Source organism: Schistocerca nitens, chromosome 3 (assembly GCF_023898315.1).
Source record: "Schistocerca nitens isolate TAMUIC-IGC-003100 chromosome 3, iqSchNite1.1, whole genome shotgun sequence".
NCBI lineage: Eukaryota > Metazoa > Arthropoda > Insecta > Orthoptera > Acrididae > Schistocerca > Schistocerca nitens.
In genome coordinates, this window is record NC_064616.1 from 183,740,391 (window position 1) to 183,765,292 (window position 24,902).

The window sequence follows — 24,902 nt, forward strand, 5'->3', positions numbered from 1 at the left end:
ATAATATGTCTTTGGCCGGCCGGTGTGGCCGAGCGGTTCTAGGCGCTACAGTATGAAACCGCGCGACAGCTACGGTCGCAGTTTCGAATCCTGCCTCGGGCATGGATGTGTGTGACGTCCTTAGGTTAGTGAGGTTTAAGTAGTTCTAAGTTCTAGGGGACTGATGACCTCATATGTTAAGTCCCACAGTGCTCAGAGCCATTTTTTTATGAATAAAAATTACTTGTTTCTTTAAAAAAAAAGGATCATGTAAAAACAAAAAATTTTAGCACTGCTCCTATGAGTAATTGAAATTAATGTTTTTTTACCCAGTCTGAAAAACACCTGTTATAGCCGAGACCAAACGAATACCGCAAAATACCGGTAATTTTGAGCTAAAATACCGATAACGATTTTACGCGGTCGGTTTTGCCGTCCCTGCTCACAGGCATCTCAGTCTGTCCACTTGCCTTTCCACTGTGGTTGAGCGAAACGTACGAACCGTTACAATGCAGCTCTCATTCGCAAAACGAGCCCAACCTACATCATAATATCCATACCACTTTGCCGCGGAAAGAGTGAACCGGCCTCATTATCTGATAAACGACTCCAGGAATTCTCTCAGTATCATTGTATCAGCTCATAACCATCAGTCGACATACGGGACCTAGTCGATGTACGCGATTAATAGCGTAGTTTCCTCCGTTTAGCTCGCTCCCCACTGTACAGTCGGGGCGTTTTAACCGTTCCGGGAGTTGGTCCGGAAGGACGGCGGCAGTCATCGCCCACGGGCAAGTGAAGTCGGCCGGACGTCGGCGACGGCGACGGGCCGTCGTTTCCCACTTGTTCGGCAGCCCGTGAACCGGTTGCGTGTTCCACATCGCGTCCACAACAGGGTCACGGCAGTCCCCGGAAAAAGAGCCGGGAATCTCGCGCCAGCCTCCGAGCGCGATGGCTGCGCCCGACGTTCGCGCTGCGTCAGCACGCATTGTCCTGCTCGTCGCCGCCTTTGTCCTGGCCGGGGGCGTCTCGGGCGCTCCCCATCCGTCGCACTCCGCTTCGCCGTCGGAGGACGCACCACCCACCGAGGCGGCCCGAGTGTCTGCGACGTCGGCCGGTGACGCCGCAGGCGAGGAAGGAGACGTCGACTGGCGCGAATACGCCGACGCCCTCCGAGGAGTTCTCTGTCCACTGGACGCCAATTTCCTGTCCTGCGTCGAGCGTCGGGTGGTGTGTGAGCTGAAGAGCACCGTTCGAAAACTCAGTAACTTCAGTGACGCTCAGCCGTGGTTGAAATATGTCGAAGAGAACATTTCTGACAAAAGTACCTCGGATGGTGACGGTTGTGATCCCGAGTCACAGGAGCGGGGTGCACTCACGTATGCCAGGGACACGAGCGATTCTGTCGCAAATAAAGACGACCCTGGGATCCCGAGTGATACAGGTGCAAGCTCCCAGGATGTCGCGCACAACTCGTCACAAAGTTATACCACAGGTGAGTTGTAATTTTGAGGTGGTCCTCGTGTACCAGATGTTTCCACGATGGAAACGACGAGAAAGTGATAATGTGTCAATCTCAGATAAGGACGTGTTAAGTTGGAAATTGTTCATATCTGCCATATTGTTCGTGTATAGCAGCTCTGAGCACATTAAACTACAGAGGTTGACAGTCAATACTGACATATCTTGTTTCTTGGCTAGATCCGATTCGATATTTATGTCATTCTCAGTAGCTAGAGGAGAGTAGGAGGTCTGACGAGTTGAATGATCCTCCTACATAGTGATGCCGCCGTCGGATAAGGTGCAATATAGCTAACTGATAATGACGCGAATTTCGAAGCCGGTCTAGCCAACAAGCGATATATGTCTGGGTTTCTAAACTGCGCCTTCTGCAAAACACAATGTATTTCTTTTTCTATTTACCCAAACATTTTTTGACACCTATGGGTCATCTTTTGTGGGTCTTCATTTATTTCTGTAAAATATCATACGTGGTTGGTTTTTCTGCTTTACGCCTAAAATCTATAACATGTGCAATTTACTTCTTTTGTTTTGATTGCTTTCCGGAAACTACTGTACTTGTGAAAGTGGATTTCTGCAGGTCGATGTTTTCTTATCCCTTTTATGGTTTGAAAGCACGCCTTCTGTAAAGCAGTCGTAAAGAGTTTGCTTAATTTTGAAAATACTTTTTCGTGAATGGTGTTTGTCTGTACTTATGTTTTTCGTCCAGTTGTGCACTTTTGGGGTATGTTCTTTTTCAGCAGCAATTATATATGCCATTTTTACACCTTTTTATACGTCAGTCTCGCCTATTTTCGCACGATGTTTACACAAAAACGAGGTTTGAGAAAAAACTTGTGCCGCCTAAACCACTGAGAGACCCAGTATTATTGTGACCGCTTACTTATTCATTGCTTGTTTCTGTTCAGAATGGCGCTAATTTTGAATGTTTGGTATAAACGTTTTGTGGTGGATGTGCTGACATATTTGACTGTGTATGTGTGTGTGTGTGTGTGTGTGTGTGTGTGTGTGTGTGTGCGTGTGTGTGTGTGTGTGTGTGAATCAAGGAGCTTCCAATCCCAGCAAGAGGAATATGTGTGTGCAATGACTGTTAAATTCTACAGTCGAATATGAGTCGGAAGTTACCAAGACAAACGCGTTGTGGTTCAACTCTTCCAGAGGATTGACAGACACAACGGATAAGTGTTTGAATAATGAAGTAGATCAATTTATCACGTACGTACGTTTTGAGTTTGCAGAGTAGGCAAGTGCAACTAACATAAAGATTTACATTGTGGGGAGGTGCGGGGAGATAGGAAATTCCATGGATCCTCTAACGCAATGAAGTTAGCGCGATATCACTTCTGCATAGGTGCTTGGCAACTTCAGTTTGTACAACTGTAGTGAGTGTAGTTCCTTGCGAATATTGTGGAGATGAATAAAAATTGTTAAAGAAAATATATCTACCTGGATATTTATCATCTTCGGCAGATTATAAGTGAAATTGACGTTATCATGTTTCCGCTCCAACTTTCAATTCACAACGGGAGGCCACGACGCTGGTATCATAGATTTGGTTCAAACTTTGTACACCTTTAGCAGGCCATTAAAACAACATAATGTGCAAGTAGAGGTGCACTACTCTGACAATTCGGAGAAAATCGCAAGAAACGTTTAAAGCGTCTATTATTTTGCTAATGAAGTTAGCCGGACGTTAAGGTTCAATGGTGGTTAAGTGATTAGAGTTCGAACTACGTAAGACGAACTTGTTTGAGGCGACGGTTCGACTCTTGCTCAAACTTGATTATTAATCTATTTTTTCATCACTGGTCATATTATTTAATTAATATAACATTTGAGAGGTAATATAATTAAAAAGAACCATTTGTATTTGCATGAAGTTTTAGTGAATTTAATGTTATTAGATTACTTATTGTTTTTAATTAAATCTAATTCCTGGAAAAAACATATTTGTAACTATCGACAATTAAACGAAGTAACGCATAGATGTTTCCTGAAAATTTGTGCCTGTCGTGATTTGCGAAATAACATGCAGTCTGGAAAGGCACCCGGAACTAATTTGCGCGTTAACGCTTCGAGCTGCAGACACAGAGGTGGGTGCCATTTGGCTGTTAACCTGCCTAACGGCGAGACGTTGCTAATGTCGCAAGAACGAATAGTGTAGGTGCAAATTTTTTGAATATCACAGAATTTACACTTCTACTACAAAAATGAAGGTTACAAGGGCTTTCCAAGCCAGTCCCTTGTCCTTGACAATTTAATTAAAAATAGTAAATACTCAAATAATATGAAATTCACTACAATTTCATGAAAAGGCGCGTGGTTTTTTAATTACATTACTTCTCAAATTTCATATAAAATAAGTAATGTGACCAGTGATGAAAAAAAAATAGATCATAGAGTTAATGTTTGCTGGATCCGGTCTGGTCTACGACCCATTTGCGTAGCTCTGACGCTAACCGCTTTTTCTTCAATCTCATTTTGTTCGTTACAGTTGTTCGGTGTGGACGTCACGTGACACCCGTTCAAGTTCATCATTGATCCATTCGCTCAGCTTTTTTATTACTGAGGGCAGCTAACCTTCCGACCGAACACGCTAAGCTACCGGTGCCGGCAATTACGTCTTGCAATCACCAACTTCACACAGATACATCACTTACATAATAGACGCGTAAAACTTCTCTTGCGATTTTCTCGGAATCGCCAGAGTAGTGCACCTTACTACTTGCACATTATGTTGTTTTAATGGGCTACTAAAGGTGTACAAAGTTTGAAGTAAATCCGTGATACCAACGTCTTGACCTCCTCTTGTCAGTTGTTTCCAGCCGAGGCTTCTCTGTCTCATTGATATCCTTCTCCATCATCCCCTAAAATTTGGTGGGTTCAAATGGCTCTGTGCATTGTGGGACTCAACTGCTGTGGTCATCAGTCCCCTAGAACTTAGAACTACTTAAACCTAACTAACCTAAGGACATCACACACACCCATGCCCGAGGCAGGATTCGAACCTGCGACCGTAGCAGCAGCGCGGCTCCGGACTGGAGCGCCTAGAACCGCACGGCCACAGCGACCGGCTCCTAAAATTTGAAAAATTAGTACAGAAACATCCTGTATGGTGTATGAGATAATGAAAACCATTTCACAGATTTTTATAATCATTCATCATGAGGTCTACTTAGAATCATTACAATGAGAAAAATACTACAATCAACCACAATTCCATCGAATGAATTATTTATTTACCCGCAGCTAATTTCGGGTATAAGCTTATTTGCAGGAGGTGGCATACTTTTCTCGGAAATTTACCAGCGTTTTTATAATTGCTATAATATTTTTTATACCGTATACTCGAAATAAACTTAGCACTGCGCAGTTGCTGGGAGCAGACGTAAGCGATCCAGGGTGGGCAAAGCCGACAGGTTAAAAACTATACCGGTATTTTAATTCCGAATAACTGGTATTTTTTTGCCGGCCGCGGTGGTCTCGTGGTTCTAGGCGCGCAGTCCGGAACCGTGCGGCTGCTACGGTCGCAGGTTCGAATCCTGCCTCGGGCATGGATGTGTGTGATGTCCTTAGGTTAGTTAGGTTTAAGTAGTTCTAAGTTCTAGGGGACTGATGACCTTAGCAGTTAAGTCCCATAGTGCTCAGAGCCATTTGAACCATTTTTGAACTGGTATTTTTCGGTATTTATTTGGTCTCGCTTATATGCGTTTTTTTAATTTTTTTTACTAATAACCGGGTAAAAATTAGCCCTAGCAGCAATGGTAATTTTTTTGCTTTTTAAATAAATTAAAAAAAAACAAATAATTTTGATTCGTAATATTTCCATTGATCTAAAATACTGCGTTATTATAGAAAATGGGGAAAGGTTTCAGTGATATATCAACAACAATGCCGACGCAAACGAGCAACAAATACGTGGCATAAGAATTGGTACTGCATTGCTGAGACAATAACGTACTTTTTACCGTGTAGCGTGGCGTATTGGAACTATGCTTTTACATGCAGCGTGCGAGACTTTCCCGGTCTGGTCTATATGGTAGTTTCTCGCTGTTGTCGTCGGCCGTTAGTTGTATTACAAGAATGGCAATATCCCTAGTCTTGAAGTATTTTAGAGAGTGTGATATCAATGAATTACATTGCCTGATTTGCTTTAAAAGATTAAAACGGGTAAAAGCAACGAATTTGAGACACAATATAGAGACAAAACTTAAAACTTAACAATTCATTCAAAATTTACAATAAAAATAGAAAGTAGCCGATCTGTTGCTTACGCCTACATAATATGTCTTTGGCCGGCCGTTGTGGCCGAGCGGTTCTAGGCGCTACAGTATGAAACCGCGCGACAGCTACGGTCGCAGGTTCGAATCCTGCCTCGGGCATGGATGTGTGTGATGTCCTTAGGTTAGTTAGGTTTAAGTAGTTCTAAGTTCTAGGGGACTGATGACCTCAGAAGTTAAGTCCCATAGTGCTCAGAGCCAATATGTCTTTATCTAGTTGTTGCTTTTGAAAACGGACGAATTAACATGAAAAATGGAGTACCTCAGCCTCAATTTTCACCCTTTAGCACTGAATATTCGTAATGCCCAAATAGTGGTATGATATTCGATTACAACACGATTTTGAGTGTAGTTTAAAAAAATAATTAGAGTCAGTCGGAGACAGCCGGTGATTTTTAGTAGTATTCAGCCACTCATCACTTCTCGAGAAAACCAGCGAACGGGGAACGGATTGTTTTCTTTTATTTGGCTATTTAATTTAATATTTTGATTCCATAAATCTTGAAACTGAGGGAGCCAAAATTATTTCAATCTTTTTTCGATTTCTACGTATATTACAAGAAATAATAGGAATAAAAACCCAAAATCGGTTATTTCAAAAGCCGGTCATTCTGAGCGGTTTGAATACTCAGGTTAAACTGGCGTTGAAAAAAGAACCGATATAACCGAAAACCGGCTATTGTAGCGATAACCGCCATCCCTACCGTGTGTACAACAAACGTTATTCTCGCAGGACAATGTATCAGTGTTTCCACGACGTTGTTACCCAGTGGAAAAACTAAATACTACTTCCGGTAACACGGCCACCAGCAGCCTGCCCGAGAAGTACCGAGTTATTTTACACGTATAGTATGGCAACCGTGTACGGTTTGTGACTGCTCATTTGTTGATCTCTAGCATCTACAACCTCATTTCATGTAAGTTTCTTTACAAACTTCTTGGAAGGGGTGAATAATCGTAGCAAGCTTCCAATGGTATGGATTAGTGTAGACCCGAGACTGCACGGATAGCCGATCAACACGGAAAGCCGAAAGACGCGGATAATCCAAAATAAACCAATTCTTTTACCTGTAACTACAATTTACTGTATATCACATATGAAAGGCCACTTCATTACTTACTAATTACTCGGTCTAAACTGAAAATTTAAGAAATTACACTTAAAATATATTTCGTATCACTTTTTTTTCAGTTCACTTTCGGAAAACAGTCGTCTCTTCTTTTATGTTTCTGTTATGCATGACGATGGTTATCATTTTCCGGAGAGGCAAAGCATCACATAGTCAAACGAATTGTGTCCTGCCTATTCTTGCAATCGATAACTCATTACAGTGTCTCGGTGAGCGTCGTTACGTCTTGCCGGCTGTTGTGGCCGAGCGGTTCTAGGCGCTACAGTCTGGAACCGCGCGACCGCTACGGTCGCAGGTTCGAATCCTGCCTCGGGCATGGATGTGTGTGATGTCCTTAGGTTAATTAGGTTTAAGTAGCTCTAAGTTATAGGGGACTGATGGCCTCAGATGTTAAGTCCCATACTGCTCACAGCCATTTGAACCATTACGTCTTCCTCGATCGTCCCGCCGTCGCTTTCTTCCTCTACCGAATTATACTCGCTATGTCCGCGTCTCTTAGCTACTCAATACCCGAGTCATAGAGATCACTGTTTAACCACTCGCGGATGTTTTCATCATCTATATCATCACAAGCAGAAATTTGTATTCTAAACGAAAATATTGGCTATAAATAAAACAGAATACCTCAGACTTCGTTTTTCTACTTTTTCATAAATTGCCGAACTACGCGCTGATAATCCGCAAGCCGCATAATCATCGCCTCACTGTAATTACATACAAGCCAACATCTGGAGTTGGAGAGTTTCTATTCTGTATGAACAAACGCATAAAACAATGTTTCGGAGTCTCGCGTGTGCTGCGTTGAAGAGCGACAGTACTGTTTCTTCTACTCATGTTTCTCATCGCATCCGTTTACTACAACAATAATCAGCATAGCGCATCATTACCACCTTAGGTTTCTCGTTACAGATGTCCAGAGGTACTGTCGCTCGTTCAGTCAGCAGACGCTGAAGAGAAAATACCGGGTGATCAAAAAGTCAGTATAAATTTGAAAACTTAATAAACCACGGAATAATGTAGATAGAGAGCTACAAATTGACACACATGCTTGGAATGACATGGGGTTTTATTAGAACCAAAAAAACAAAGTTCACAAAATGTCCGACAGATGGCGCTGGACAGCAAAACGTCAGTGACTGCGCATGACAATCGTGTATAAAAGGAGCTGTAATGAGAGAGAGAATCAGATGCGCAAGCAATCGCAGCATGTTGACGTTACCTGAAAAGGCGCTTTTAGTGAAGCTGTATTATCAGAATGTGGAATGTGCTAGTTCAGCGTTACGATCCTATCGCCATAGGAAGGGGATTCGAACAGGTAAAGGTCCGTTGACAAATGCAGCTGTGGTGAGAATGATTTCGAAGTTCGAAGCCACGGGTTGTTTAGACGATAGACCCCGTAGTGGCCGACCGAGCACAAGGCGTAATGCTGCTGAGACAGTTCAGGAAGAAATAGAGACTGTAGCGGCTTCGTCTATGCACGGGGAAGTCAGCGCTCGTGCAGTCGCACGTCGCACCGGCATTCCATACACTACTGGTGGTTGGCACTGAGGCGTATCCTCCGATGCTATCCGTACAAAATCCATCCGCATCATGAACTGTTACCTGGCGATTTAGTGAAGCGGAGGGCATTTGCGGTGTGGGCGTCTCAAAAGATGGCGGAAGATGACGATTGGTTGAGTAACGTGTTGTGGACCGACAAAGCTCATTTCACGCTCCGAGGGTCTGTCAATGCCCACAACTGCAGAATTTGGGCTACCGAAAATCCTAGAACTGTCGTGGAAACTCCATTGCACGACGAGAAAGTTACGGTATGGGTTGGATTTACCACATCTACCGTTATCGGGCCTTTTTTCTTCGAGGAAATGCGTGATTCTGGTTTTGTAACTTCTACCGTGACGGGTGAGAGGTACGCCGATATGTTACAGAATCGCATCATCCCCAGCCTGGCTGATAAACACCTGCTGGAACGTACGATGTTTATGCAGGATGGCGCTCCACCCCATATTGCTAGACGCGTGAAAGACCTCTTGCACGCGTCGTTTGGTGATGGTCGTGTGCTCAGCCGCCACTTTCGTCATGCTTGGCCTCCCAGGTCCCCAGACCTCAGTCCGTGCGATTATTGGCTTTGGGATTACCTGAAGTCGCAAGTGTATCGTAATCGACCGTCATCTCTAGGGTTGCTGAAAGACAACATCCAACGCCAATGCCTCACCATAACTCCGGACATGCTTTACAGTGCTGTTCACAACATTATTCCTCGACTACAGCTATTGTTGAGGAATGATGGTGGACCTATTGAGCATTTCCTGTAAAGAACGTCATCTTTGCTTTGTCTTACTTTGTTATGCTAACTATTGCTATTCTGATCAGATGAAGCGCCATCTGTCGGACATTTTTTGAACTTTTGTATTTTTTTGGTTCCCATAAAACCCTATGTCATTCCAAGCATGTGTGTCAATTTGTAGCTCTCTATCTACATTATTCCGTGATTTATTCAGTTTTCAAATTTGTACTGACTTTTTGATCACTCAGTACATTATTTTTGTTTCTGGAGCACAGAAACGCTTCATCTTGGGATATGGGTTCCTGCTCAAACCACATAGCGCCCTCAGTCCTGTCCAATGAGTTTCTATGATAAATGTACTACACCCAGTATATCATAAAATGAGCAAATCATAAGGATTTGCAATTGACGTCATCGTGCGTAATTGCGTGTAACGGAATCCTCATTCTGTGAAATTATGTTCCATTCCTAACTCTTAACATTGCTACTAATATGATTTAGCGTCCTCCAAAAATTTCCTTCGATATCTCCAAAGACAAGTTGCTGTTTCACAGTGTTATGCATAGTTTAGAAAATCCCTTGGTAACAAGATTTGCTGTCTTCATTCATGTTTACCAACGAGGATTATAATATTATTTACGAATCAGTACCTCTGTTTTGGCACCTGTTCCAGTAAGAAAATAATGTTTGTTGTTACTGAATGACTGCTGATAAAAAATTTTCACCAGATTCGCCAGCTGCAAGCAGTACGGTTCAACTAGAGAGCCTGTATAGAGGCTCTCTAGGTTCAACATGCAGTCATCGTTAAAGACACGATCACTGCGGCTGGCCATTAATTTCATTCGCTCAAAGAAAGAGAAGCCGCTTGTGATAGTCAGTAATCACAAACAGATAACGGACAGGAGTTTTTGTTAGCACAGTACTTCTGTTAGTGTCCGTATCAATTACAACAGCTGTTCCTTTCCTAAACGAAATTTACGAGTTATCAATTGTTCAGATGTACAGCACTGAAAATATGGTTCGAGGAACTAATAACGAAATACCTAATCATGAGAGTATTTAGTAATTTCGTAGACTACTCTCTGGTTTATCGACTACCTGTTTCTTACGTGGTAACCTGAATACTGAAAGAAGTAAGGAATAAAATAATTCTTTTTAAATTTAAAAATCGTGACTTACGCTTAACAAAGCATATATTCGAGAGTTGGAGAGACAAGTGCGTGTTTATTGTATTCACGACATGTTCATTTAAGAAACTGAATATTTTGGCAGCAAAAAACGTCGAAATTAAGGCGTGTTAACTGCGTTCAAATCCGCAAGTGTATAAACAAGGTACATAATGTTTAATCTAGCTATGGAAGAGTGACTTACAAGTATTACAATTCACTTTACATTATTGTATATTGCCGGTTTTTCCGTTGCAAAAGACATGAAATGTAACCGATACATCATATTTACATTCTTGTTAATGGATTTCTCCATTGATAGCTTCGTTGTATCAGTGATACAAGCTGGTGTTAAGATATCTTACTTTATATGAAGTTTTCGCTTTCATGGGAAAATAGTCCGTAACACGAAGGCGGTTATGTGCAGTACGGTCAAACTCTTAACCCAACGATCACGTTGGGTATGATGTGTCTAACTTCTTGTAGCACTCCTCCCGTATTGACAAGCGATCTCTTAATGTTACATCTAAGTGTTTCTCATTGCAGCAGTAAGTAGCCTACATTAACGTACTTCTCTTCGATCAGTGGTTGGTTCGTATGCAGATAGTGGTGACTGCGATTGACTTAACAGTGTTGAGCGAGCGAGGTAGCGCAATGGTTAACACACTGGGATCGCGTTCGGGAGCAGAAGTGTTCAAATTCCCGTCTGGCTATCCCGATTAAGCTTTTCTTTAATTCCACTAAATCGCTTAAAGCAAATTCCAGGATGGTGCCTTGGAAGAACCATGGCCGATTTTCTTCCTCATCCTTCCCAAATTCGAGATTCTGTCCCGTTCCTTACAACATCGTGGTCAACGGTACGGTAAACAGTAAATTTCCGTTCTGATTAGTGTCTAATATCTGGCTCTGCAAGCAAACAGAGATATAACAGCAAGTAGTGTATCGACGAATTATTAATATGTGTTACCTACCCGGCCAGTTCTCTAAAAAGAGCTACACGAGACAGAGCTAATCCGTTACGTAAAATGCATAAGTTGTACTCGTGTAACCGCATGGATATTTGCTTCAAAATTGCCTTATTTACGTTCCGTTAGTCCAATATAACTGCTGCGAAACAGTCGTAGCAGAACAAAGCAATTGCTTTCATGTACTTACGTTTTCACAAAGGGGGAAATTCGAGATAATTATTTTACCTCGAATCCTTCCTTACTCGGTTTTCCGCAACTATTTTGCCGTCCTTTTCTCTCAGTTCACGCCTTCTAAGGTTCAAATGGTTCAAATGGCTCTGAGCACTATGGGACTCAACTGCTGAGGTAATTAGTCCCCTAGAACTTAGAACTAGTTAAACCTAACTAACCTAAGGACATCACAAACATCCATGCCCGAGGCAGGATTCGAACCTGCGACCGTAGCGGTCTTGCGGTTCCAGACTGCAGCGCCTTTAACCGCACGGCCACTTCGGCCGGCCGCCTTCTAAGGAACACGGCACCTCACTATCTTGAACTATGTATATAACGTTGATGCCAAAAATCATAATTATAGTAATATAAAAATTAAAACTGCAAAACTATAATAGGAGAATAAGTTTGCCTTAATCTATAAACGAGTTAGTATACCGATGTCGACAATTCAAAGTCTGATTGTTCTGATATTTTTTTCTTGTATTTAACACGACTTAGAACCCCTAAATACCTTTATATATACTGAAGTGTAAGTTCTTACTTCCATCCCGACCTAAACTGTTCACACGAAGGTGGGATAAGTCATAGTCATGCCACGTACTGTAGAACCGGATTTACAAAAGCACTGTTATCTGTAAAACTGCTCACTTTCTTCATATTCATAAGAAACAGCAGTTGCATGTATCTCGTAGAAACCGTCATAAATTACGGAAAAACAAGTGACGTCAATAACAGTTCTAAGAAAACCTGACTTTTTGCGTTTTTAACCTGAAACCCGACATAGTTTATTTAAAAAATGACAAAATGATTGCTGTCGCGCTGTAAAATGAAACAAAATCCCTCCAAACATCAACCAAGACAACACAATGAACTTCGAGATCTATTAATTAGTTTGTGGTTCTACAATACTACTGCAGCCATAGCTCCGTCGAGCAATTTGCAGAGCTTGTAGTGGTCGTGCAGGAAGGAGGAGGGCTGGTCATAGACTGGATTCGTTTAACGGCGCAGCGATGTTGCTCACCATTTGATTTGTTCCTCTATTGACAGTTGTGATGCACCCATTGCTGACCGGAACTGTCACCGTAGAGAATAATTTTTTCTCCATGCTCTCAGCTAAATAACCTGGGGCGACAATCCAAAATGTCATTCCCATGTCTGGGAGCAGCCATCACCCCGTGCGGGCGGAGACCTGTTTGTCGCACAAAGAAGGTAAAAACACCTGCAACCAATAACTGCTCCATTGTAACTATTCCAGATATATGAAAGCATATCCATGGTTATTTCGCTTTGGGAGTGACTCTCTAGCTAAAACTATGGCTCATCATTTCAGAGGTATGACTGCTAGTAAATGTAGGTAACCACTACAGACGCTCTACTTTGTGATTCTGGATAAGAAATGTTTTGGAAATTTGTGGTAAGTTGCTATGGGACCAAACTGCTGAGATCATCAGTCCCTAGGCTTACACACTCCATAATCTAACTTAAACTAACTTACGATAAGGACCACACCCACACCCATGCCCGAGGGGGGACTCGAACCTCTGATGAGGGGGGAGGGGGGGCGGAAACGAACAGTGGCAAGCAAGACTGGATAAGAAGCAACGGTAGTCGTACCATTCTCTCCGGGCATACGTGTCACTTCAGTTAAACAGTCTGTATGAGTCGTGCTTACCCATACATTGCTTCTTACACGTTACAGAAACAGCCCACAGTTAGTTGCGCGGCCACTTTTGTTTCTTCGAGCTCTCACCCTAGCAAAAATTTTTTTCAGTAATAACCAGTTTAACTCGTTTTCACCATCAGATTAAAAAATGCGGATGGACAAACACTGTACCATATTACAGCACCAGCCAGTCATTCTAGAGACTGCACTCTGCTGCATTTCTTCGGACAAATAGGGTTTGGTGCAAATTACCACCATTTTCTCTCACCAAGGCAGTACACAAACACTGAAACACGAAAACCGTGATACTGATGGTGTATACAGTATACTTCGTCGTTGAATTTGTCACGTAGCTAGAACTGACTTATTCCTTCGTGCACTTCAGCGCCTTTCGACTTGTGGTGCTGTGTCTCAAAAATAAATTTTTAGAATAAGTGGCTGTGATGAATGGGTGTAGCGTTGTTGATCGGAAAAGGAGACGATTATCATATCGTTACAGAATATAAACTGTTAGCGATTAAAATTGCAACACCAGGATGGCTAGCACATAATGAAATTTTATGAGGGGCGTTCTATAAGTAACGCAACACATTTTTAAGCCAATTTCGGCTGAAAAAATGCAGAACTTGTTGTGGGACATCGCGGAATATTCCCGCTTCAGCTCCTATAGTTTTATAAAGTTTCGATAGGTGGCAGCACTATACGTAGACTTCAGAATGGCGTCTGTAACGGAGGTGCGTTCCAAGCTCAGAGCTCTCGTTGCATTTCTTTTGGACCAAACCAGCCGCTTGCAGAATGCCTACCGAGACCTGGTAGTGAACAAAAGCACAGTGAGTCGTTAGGCAAGGCGTCTGTCATCGCAACAACTTCGCGCAAACGTTTCCGCCTCCCGCGTGTTGCCCGGCCGCACACAGCTGTGACACCTGCAGTGTCGGAACGTGCGGAGCTCTCATTCGAGGTGATCGACGAATCACAAACACCTCGCTGCTCAACTGGACGTTTCTGTTGGTAGTGGTGACATACTCGTCCACCAGATGGGGTCCTCAAAGGTGTTTGTCTGCTGTGTTCCTCGCCGCCTAACGGAAGACTCCCAGATGTTTGACCTAATGAAGGAGGCACCCTGCTGGAAGCAGTACGTGGATGATGGGGACACTATTGCTACAACAAGACGTTGGCTTCGACTTCGTCCAGTAGAGTGGTACTATGCAGGCATACAAGGCCCTCCCAATAAGGTGGCGTAAGGCCGTCACATTGAACGGCGATCATGTTGAAATATAGGGTTTCATAGCCAAAAGAATGAGGAATAATATTATAATATTATGTACTCCAATCCTGAATAAAACGAACCTGCTTTCAGAAAAAAAGTGTTGTATTACTAACTGAACGTCCTTCGTACTTATCGTGGGTAGTCACTACACACTGAGGTGATGAATGTCATGGTACACCTCCTAATGTCGTGTCGGACCTCCTTTTGATCGGCGTAGTGCAGCAACTCGACATGGCATGGACTCAACTGGTTGTTGGAAATCCCCTAAAGAAATACTGAACCAAGCTGTCTCTATAGCCGTTCATAATTGCGAAAGTGTTGCTGGCGCAGGCTTTTGTGCACAAACTGACCTCCCTCTTATGTCTGATAACTGCTTGATGAGATTGATATCGCGTGATCAGGGTGGCCAAATAATTCGCTCGAATTGACCAGAATGTTCTCCAAACCAGTCGCTAATAGTTGTGGCCCGATGACATGGCGCATTGTCATCCATAAAAATTCCATCGTTTTTTAGGAACGTGAAGTCCATGAATGTCTGCAAATGGTTTCCAAGTACCCGTACGTAAGCATTTTCAGTCAATGATCGGTTCAGTTGGACCAGAAGATCGAGTCGATTCCATGTAAACACAGGCCACACCATTATGGGGCCACCACCGGCCTGCACAGTGCCTTGTTGAGAACTTGGGTCCATGGCTTCGTGGGGTCTGCACCACACTCGAAGCCTACCATCATCTCTTCCCAACAGAAGTCAGGACTTATCTGACCAGGCCATGGTTTTGCTTGCAGTCATCTAGGGTCCAACCGATATGGTCACGAGCTCAGGAGAGGTGCTGCAGGAGATGTCGTTTTGTCAGCAAAGGCACTCGCGTCGATCACCTTCTGCCATAGCCCATAACGCTTCATTTCGCCGGGCTGCCCTGGCGGATACTTTCTCGTACGTCCCACATTGATTTCAGCGGTTATTTCACGCAGTGTTACTTATCTGTTAGCACTGACGACTCTACGAAAACGCCGCTGCTCTCGGTTGTTAGGTGAAGGCCGTCGGCCACTGCGTTATCCGTGATGAGAGGTAATGCCTGCCGGCCGCGGTGGTCTAGCGGTTCTAGGCGCGCAGTCCGGAACCGCGCGACTGCTACGGTCGCAGGTTCGAATCCTGCCTCGGGCATGGATGTGTGTGATGTCCTTAGGTTAGCTAGGTTTAAGTAGTTCTAAGTTCTAGGGGACTGATGACCACAGATGTTAAGTCCCATAGTGCTCAGAACCATTTGAACCATTTTTTTGAGGTAATGCCTGAAATTTGGTATTCACGGTACACTCTTGACACTATGTATCTCGGAATACTGAATTCGCTAACGATTTACGAAATGGAATGTCCCAAGCGTATAGTTCCAATTACCATTCCGCGTTCAAAGTCTGTTAATTCCCGTCGTGCGGCCATAATCACGTTGGAAACCTTTTCATATGAATTCTCTGATTACAAAAGACAGCTCTGTCAATGTCTGCCCTTTTACACCTTGTGTACGCGATACTACCGCCATCTATATGTGTGCAATCGCTACTCCATAACTTTTGTCAGCTCAGTGTATAGCGAAGATTACATGAGGGTTTGGAAGGTGTGAAATTTAAATATTTTAATCATGCTGGGCATCGAGTCGAACTGAGCTTTAATGACAGATACAGGTACGTCATTCCATGCTACTTCAGCTCTATGCCACAGTTCATCAGTCTCAGTGGCTGGCAAGTGGTGGCGTGTCAGTCTCTTTGCAACCCATGACCAGATATTTACAGTGAGTGAGAGATTTGCAGAAGGTGCTTCCCAGGGCAAAAAACGAACAATTTCGGTGTCGAGGCAATTCAGGACAACACAGGCAACAATCGGCCTTCAGTTACCTTATTAAAAGATGACCTCGTGGGGACATCGAAGACGGGGCAGTCTTAACACGTCAGGAAAGAAAGGCTGGTGTTGTGAACCAGATACGATCGTGTTATGTACCCAATGGAAAGTCATATGATCGCGCAAGGTGCTGAGTCCGTATGATTATGACAAATGTAATCTGTTGTTCACTTCGGAGGTTCCACATACAAACAAGTCCACCCTGGTGCTGTATGTAAAACCATAACTAGTCTGAAAGGACAACGTAGTAGAGCCCCAATGTCCAATATTTTCACTGGCTGCACCATTGTCAGCGTGCATCTGTCTGCTGCCATTTATTGGTTCAGTGTACGTGGTGTAGTGTGGGTGTACGATCATGCACAGCCAAGCAAACAATGTGTAGGCCTATGCCCTCTCGCGCGCTAGGCGTGTGTGGCGCCATTGAGATGCCTGGCGTTGAATATTACCCTGGACAACTCATCGATCCCATATGCGTAATCTTTCCTTATAACAGAACTAGCTCAGCACCCGCTCGCATTTGCCTAATAGTTATCAAAAATAACCTTATAAACATACGAGGTGTGGCTAGAAAAAAACTGGACTAGTACTGGTGAAACAATAAAACGAATGCAATAAGGCTGAAAGTCGCGTGGCCTGTCACGTGACTCTCGCTCCGCCTACTGCTCGAGTTTCATCTGCCTCCTGCACTCAGTCTGCCCGTGGCGTCTGTTTTAAGTAGTTGACGTTTTGTCTGTGCGTCGGAAAATGTTGAGTGTACAGAAAGAACAGCGTGTTAACATCAAATTTTGTTTCAAACTAGGAAAATCTGCAAGTGAAACGTTTGTAATGTTACAACAAGTGTACGGCGATGATTGTTTATCGCGAACACAAGTGTTTGAGTGGTTTAAACGATTTAAAGTTGGCCGCGAAGACACCAGTGATGACACTCGCACTGGCAGACCATTGTCAGCAAAAACTGATGCAAACATTGAAAAAATCGGTAAACTTGTTCGACAAGATCGCCGTTTAACAATCAGAGCGGTGTCTGAGTTAACAGGAGTTGACAAGGAAAGTGTCGAACAAGTTTACCGATTTTTTCAATGTTTGCATCAGTTTTTGCTGACAATGGTCTGCCAGTGCGAGTGTCATCACTGGTGTCTTCGCGGCCATCTTTAAATCGTTTAAACAACTCAAACACTTGTGTTCGCGATAAACAATCATCGCCGTACACTTGTTGTAACATTACAAACGTTTCACTTGCAGATTTTCCTAGTTTGAAACAAAATTTGATGTTAACACGCTGTTCTTTCAGTACACTCAACATTTTCCGACGCACAGACAAAACGTCAACTACTTAAAACAGACGCCACGGGCAGACTGAGTGCAGGAGGCAGATGAAACTCGAGCAGTAGGCGGAGCGAGAGTCACGTGACAGGCCACGCGACTTTCAGCCTTATTGCATTCGTTTTATTGTTTCACCAGTACTAGTCCGGTTTTTTTCTAGCCACACCTCGTATATCAGACCTACTGAAAAAGTAATGTGTTAAAGATACGTTTTTTTTCTACGCAGTTCTGATGAAGCCGATTTGCTGTGATGACAGTTAAATAGCTTTCTTTGATTTAATTCAGAAACTGCAACACATTCTAAGCTATTCACGCCAATGAAAGCCATACAAGCAAGGGAATAATTTCAACAAAATGATTTAAAAGTTGGTATTACTCAGGTTCTTAACAGCGTCAGGACTGGAACGTTTTTGTGTGACTACTTACAGGTCGCCATTGGCCTTCCAAAATATTAAAAATACTTCATACCCCCACGTCTAGTCCCCCCCCCCCCCCCTCCTCCTACACAAGCTATCGTATGGGCGCCCTTGCATAGAAGCATAGTCATTTCCAAATGTGTTTCTAATCATAAAGCGAATCTGGCAGGTCGAGTCGGAGGTTTTTGTTAATCTTACCTTTTGAGGTGTTGTGGTGATATTTGAACAGCAACTTTATATCCAACCGAGAATTCAAACACAAATTTTGAGATTTGGCTTAAAAATGTTTTGATGTAATAAAATATTTTCATACAAATTTTCAGCCGGTATTTCGCCCACTTAGGTGTTGATTTTCCAGAAACAATGAAACATTTACTTTTTATTTATAATCGAGAAGCCAAATACAAATTTTCATAGATTTAGCTAAAAAATGCTCTCATAATCAACTCTTTCCATAAAACTTCCTGGCGGAGCGTGAGTCATGCTTGGGTAGCTCAGTTGGTAGAGCACTTGCCGACGAAAGGCAAAGGTCCCGAGTTCGAGTTTCGGTCCAGCACACAGTTTTAATCTGCCAGGAAGTTTCATATCAGCGCACACTCTGCTGTAGAGTGAAAATTTCATTCTCTTTCCATAAAAATTCCATCCCCTATTTCACCCCCTTAGGGATCGAATTTGCAAAAGCACTGAAACACATATTTGTTTGTTCCGAACTGAGAAGTCATATACAAGTTTACTGAGGTGTGTAGCTGGCCATTCAAAATAAATGACAACTATGCTACAGACTGCCTGTCTACACTCTGAAGCTACTGAAACCCAAGATTACGACTCTTAAATACAAAAATGTGCAAGGAATTGAAGAATTAAAGTAAGAAAAAGCACATAAAGCTGAATATGTAACTTGCTTCTCTGCTGATGTGTCACAGGTGGCATCTGGGACCTGGTTGATAAATATGTATATAATTCACATAAGAAGAGTACGACCACTATTTAACTCTGTCCCCATTTTCATGATAGTAGCTTTATTTTCTCCATTAAAATGTAACTTTTTTCGCTTGAAAAAGCTTTGGTACCGCTATTTGTAAAGTGTGTCCCATAGTGACTGATGTTTCATCTTCCTCGGATAACAGTTTAGTTTTTTATCCTTAATCTGGTCTAGGAGAAACAAGAAGAAGAGAAATCAAATTTAATTTGTTTTGGACATAATGATCTTGTTATTTTGATAAATGTATTACTTTATGTGATATGTAACATAATCTCATCAGATGTTTCCCTAATTTCATGAATAACAGACTATTTCAGTACTTAAAAACGGCTACAAGGCTCAATTGTTTTATACAGCACTGCTGCAATAAATGTTGCTTAGTTGAGATTGTTACAGCAGAGGATGAACCTCAGTGCAACAGTAACTTTCAAAGTCTATGCTCACTATGCCAACTTGTGAAAAGTAAACTATTTTGGAGCGTATTTATCGCTGTGGAGCATTTCAGTAATGACATGTCACATGGACTGTCTACCTCAACTTTCAGGTGAGATACAACAGCTCCACTGTTTGACACTTGAAGCAAGGGAAGAAGATGGCTGGTATGACCAGAAAAGCTGTACCAGAAACCATAGTTTGAAATGTGCTCTTCTTATCCAGAAAATATTGTTCAGAATAATGGGAACTTTTTATGTACCATGAAAGAGAACTCCTGGTAAAGACACTAAGATGACAAAAATCATGCAATACTGATAGACACATATATAGTTCATGGTAGTATTGCATGTACAAGGTATAAAAGGGCAGTGCAATGGTGGAGCTGTCATTTGTACTCAGGTGGTTCATGTGGAAAGGTTTCCAATGTGATTATGGGTGCACGACAGGACTCAACAAACTTTGAATGCGGAACAATAGTTGGTGCTAGATGCATGAGACATTCCGTTTTGGAAATCTTTAGGGAATTAAATATTCCACAATTTGCAGTGTCAAGAGTGTGCCAAAAATACCACACTTCAGGCGTTGTCTCGCACCACAAACAATGCAGTTGCCAACGGCTTACACTTAATGACCGAAAACAGTGGCATTTGCATATGGTAGTCTGTTGTGTCTAGGAATCCTGTATACTCAGTTCGCCAGACAAACAATCAAACAATTTATATTAATGAGTTTTATTAGAAAAAGACAATTACAGACACTTAACTCTGGTAATTACACAGATGTGTTGCAAGCAAAGGGCAACATATGAAATAATCAGTCTTTGCAGTGAATGCTGATCTCTGACTAAAGTCTCTCCTGAACTGCTATCAAAGTGCCTAACATTGATGCTGCTATCCAAGTGGGCCCAACCAGTTGGATGTGGTGCTTATGTACTCGTCAACTAGGGGCCACTGCTGTTGCATTGTCATCCTGGAATGGAGGTCAGTGAGTGTGCGATTGGCTGAGTTCTTCTCATAACCTTCTCTTCCCTGCTGTTCCCAACTGGCATGCCAGCACTTGAATTTACCCTGTAATATAGTAATTGGTAATAGGCAAGCAGCACTGTGTGAAATAACCACAGAAATCAATGTGGGACATATGAGAAACATATCCATCAGGACAGTGGAGCAAAATTTTGCATTAATGGGCTGTATCAGCAGTTGACCGATGTGAGTTGCTTTTCAAACAGTGTGATATCGCCTGCATTGCCTCTCCTGGGCTCGTGACCACATCGGTTGGACCCTAGATGACTGGAAAACTATGATCTGATCAGATGAGTCCTGATTTCGGTTGGTAAGAGCTGATGGTAGGGTTCAAATGCGGTGCAGGCCCCATGAAGCCATGGGCCCAATTTACCAACAAGGCACAGTGCAAGCTGGTGGTAGCTCCATAATGGTGCGGGCTGTGTTTGGATGGAATGGGCTGGATCCTCTGGATATTTGGCTACTTGTAGACCATTCAAGTTCCCAAACAAAAATGGAATCTTTGTGAATAGCAATGCACCATATCACTGGGCCGTAACTATTCACGACTGATTTAAAGAACACTCTGGACATTTCAAGTGAATGGTTTGGCCACCCAGATTGCCCACCATATATCCCATCAAACATTTATGGGACATAATCGAGAGGTCAGGTCATGCATGAAATCCAGCAATGGCAACATCTTCAAAATTATGGATGGCTATGGAGCCAGCATGACTCAGTATTTCTGCACAGGCTTCCAGAGACTTTTTGAAACCATGTCACCTCAAGTTACACCAGGCAAAAGGAGATCCAACATGAAATTAGGAAGTATCACATGACTTCTGTCACCTCAATGTATGCAATCATTAATTGCTGACAGGGACTTACAGACAGATGAAATGCATCTGATTTCTTTTGCATGTAGGTCTGTCCTGGAGACCTGTTTTTGCCAAAATCCTCTGGCCATTTCACATGTCTTATAATTATCTTTAAACACCTGACAGTATCAGCAACTACTGAAAGTTAAACTCAAAAGGTGCCATTTCGTATTTTCATATGTTTAGAGAACTTGCCATACTTCATGACTACTTTCCATACCCCATTTATAAAATTTAAAGCCTTTTCTAATTTTTAAAGTTATATTATCTTCATTCTGTATATTCAAATAGGATACAATATGTATAAAAATGGCACAGGAGAAAACTCAGATCTGTGTCGTGTACCATCACATTGCTAGCAACTGCAGAAAAGAATGTTATAGAAGTCTTCTTGTTATAAATCTCAATGTACTTATCACGTGTGTCATGACCATATTCACCTCATATGAACAATTTTCAAAAATAAAACATTCATCCCTTGATGAAAATTTTGTTGTATCACCAAATAACTGTTATATAATTTGTGAGCTTTATACTGAAACAAGAATTAAAAATAACTACAAAATTTATGTATACATGCAGATTGTACATCATTAAAAGTAAGTTTGAAACAACAATAAAAAATACACAAATTTAGTAAACTACATATCAAAAAAATTGATTGACTGTATGTCCTACACATTTTATGGAACATTTAAAATGGGCATGGAATGTAGCTATATGTCACTGTTCAGGTCACAACATATCATTATCACACATCACACCAGACTGATCACCATGATAACACATACATCACAAGAGATAGGCTTGCTCTTCTTTGTCTAGAATTTCACATTGGTTCTTCAGCGATTTTTTAAAAATTGTGTCATCTGGTAAAATTTCCATTATTTAGATTGCATCTTTACATAAAGCAATACTGGCAATACATTGATATTCATAATATGAGCCTACAATTTTCCAAGATTTTTTTCTGAATCTTGATCCTTTTTAAAGGAAAAATCAAAGTAGGTATAAGAATAATTAACCATAATATCTCCTGTCTTAGAAATACTTTCCATATACCCTGAATACAGCATCATGGGAACATCAGTCAGAATATAGATCTGCAATGAAACTGAAGAGATGTTCATCATTAGCACAGAAATATGGAAAAAGACCTCGGGTGTTTTGTTAGAACTATTGGCAATTTTGTATTTGATTGCTTTGAGCCAGTATTAGTAAAAACCTTCCACCAGCTGGTATTCCAGTTTGTCTGCTATATTATGCATAGACAGTGTAAACTAATTAATTTTGTTATTTCCAGAGACAATACCAAGAACATTAAAGATGAGTATGATGATGCCAATGATGTTGCTAGGTCCAATGATGATGCTTGGCTTCCTACCATTTCAACTGGCTAATTTGAAAGGCATGGTGATGATGGCCATGATGCTTAGCAACATGGCACTTATGTCAGCCATAATGACAACAATAAGAAATGTGGTTTTTGGAAGGCGACCTGGACCGCATGTGGTTTACAAAAATTATGGGTATGCAAATGAACAGAAACAGAAGTGGATTCCTCATCAACCAACAGTGTTCCATCATGGGTAACATGAGAACTTTATAGGCAGTCACTGCATCAAATATACTGTTTGAAGTTTATTTGTGTTGTTTTACTATTTTAATGACCTGCAATGAAGGGAATACCAAAAAGTTTACATATTCTTCAGTTCACCATCATCTATTTATTTTCATTGATAATCATATCTGTGAGGAGTGAAATGAATGTTGAACTGATTGACAACCGAGTACAATTTTCAACAATAAATAAATTATTGTATAATTTTATTGTGCTTAGCACAATTGTAAGTTATGTAAAATAAATAAACTGAGACACTGCACTAAATTATACAAACAGTTATTTTGATACCATATTTATCATGTAAATTTCTTGAGGTGAGGAAGGGAAACCTTTTGAAAATAAATAAAAATATTTGTGTGTGTGTGTGTGTGTGTGTGTGTGTGTGTGTGTGTGTGTGTGTGTGTGTGTGTGTGCACATGCCTGCACAAATGTACATGCTCCCACTAACATTTCAGTGTGAACACTACACCCAAAACTTACAATTTCACTGCTAGTAATGGAAAAAAAATTGTTAGACTGTGCATCAGTGTCCCGAGTTAAGAATCAAAACCTTTCTGTACTGTGTCAAGGGTTGAGAGCAAATGACACAATGTTAGGATGCAGCCAGGTAAAAGTCATTGCAAATAGCTGATATTTTGCAGGACCTGAACCCAAGTTAAGCACTGCATATTTTTATCAGCCACCTGATTTGGCTGTAATAGTTGTAGCATAATTCAAAGAAAGTATACCCACCATTTAGTTCCTATAAGAGAGACACAGAGGAAATATGGACGGATTTTAAACTGATTGTGAATCATGCTCTGGAGAAGTGTGTGCTGAGTAAGTGAATTAAATGTGGAAAACACCCACTGTGGTTTAACAACAACATTTAGAAAATGCATAGGGAATGGAGATTGTTGCACTCTTAGTTCTAAAAAGAATGCAGAAATAACAATAGGTAAAATTCAGTACAAACTTGTGTGGCTATGAAAAGATCAATGCACAAAGCATACAACACCAGGGCCCGATGACCTCAGCAGTTTGATCCCATAGGAGCTTACCACCACCATACAACACCTTACAATATCATCCATTAATGAAAGACATTGCTGAGAACCCAAGAAAATTCTGATCCTACATAAAACTGTTAACTGAATCTAAGTCTTCTGTTCAGTCACTCATTAACCAGTCTGGTGTTGAAATAGAAGACAGCAAAAGGAAAGCTGAAATTTTAAATAACTGAGATTCTCCTTTCCTCACATGATATCGTGTGAACCATAGATGAAGAGAAACAGGGAGAATCCATACTCCTAGCTTTCTAGAAAATGTTTGACACAGTGCCCCACTACAGACCATTAACAGAAGTTTGAGTATATGGAACAGGTTCTCAGATATGTGAATGGCTCAATGGTCTTTTAAGTAATAGAATGCAGTACATTGTCCTGGATGGCAAATTTTCATCAGAGACATGGATATCATCAGGAGTGCCCCAGGGAAGTGTGATATGACTGCTTTTGTCCTCTGTTCACATAAGCAATGTCCATTGTGACAGACAGGGCGAGCAGCAGTGTGCAATCCATTCTTGAGTACTGTTAAGAGTATTTTGGGTCCTCCAACAGCTTGAATTAAAGTGAGATATTGAAGCAGTTCAGAGGCATGCCACTAGATTTGCTACTGGTTGGTTCAATTAACACACAAGTGTTACAGAACTGCTCCATGTACTCAGATGGGAAATGGGAATACCTGCAGGGAGGAAGATATTTTTATTTTTTTGAAACACTATTGAGAAAGTTTAGAGACTCTGAATTTGTGGCAGATGGCTTAATGATTTTACTACCACCAACACACATCTTGTGTAAAGACCATGAAGATAAGACAATATAAATTAGGAGTTGG

At 41.7% G+C, this 24,902-nt stretch overlaps 1 protein-coding gene across 1 annotated transcript; it reads left to right on the forward strand.

The window, feature by feature from the left end:
- Nucleotides 1-899: 899 nt before the first annotated feature.
- Nucleotides 900-23,186, forward strand: LOC126249544 (uncharacterized). The gene is made up of 2 exons (XM_049951208.1): nt 900-1,474; nt 22,707-23,186. The coding sequence occupies exons 1-2, from the start codon at nt 931-933 to the stop codon at nt 22,994-22,996; spliced, it is 834 nt and encodes a 277-aa protein (XP_049807165.1). The 5' UTR covers nt 900-930; the 3' UTR covers nt 22,997-23,186.
- The last annotated feature ends 1,716 nt before the right edge of the window (nt 23,187-24,902 follow it).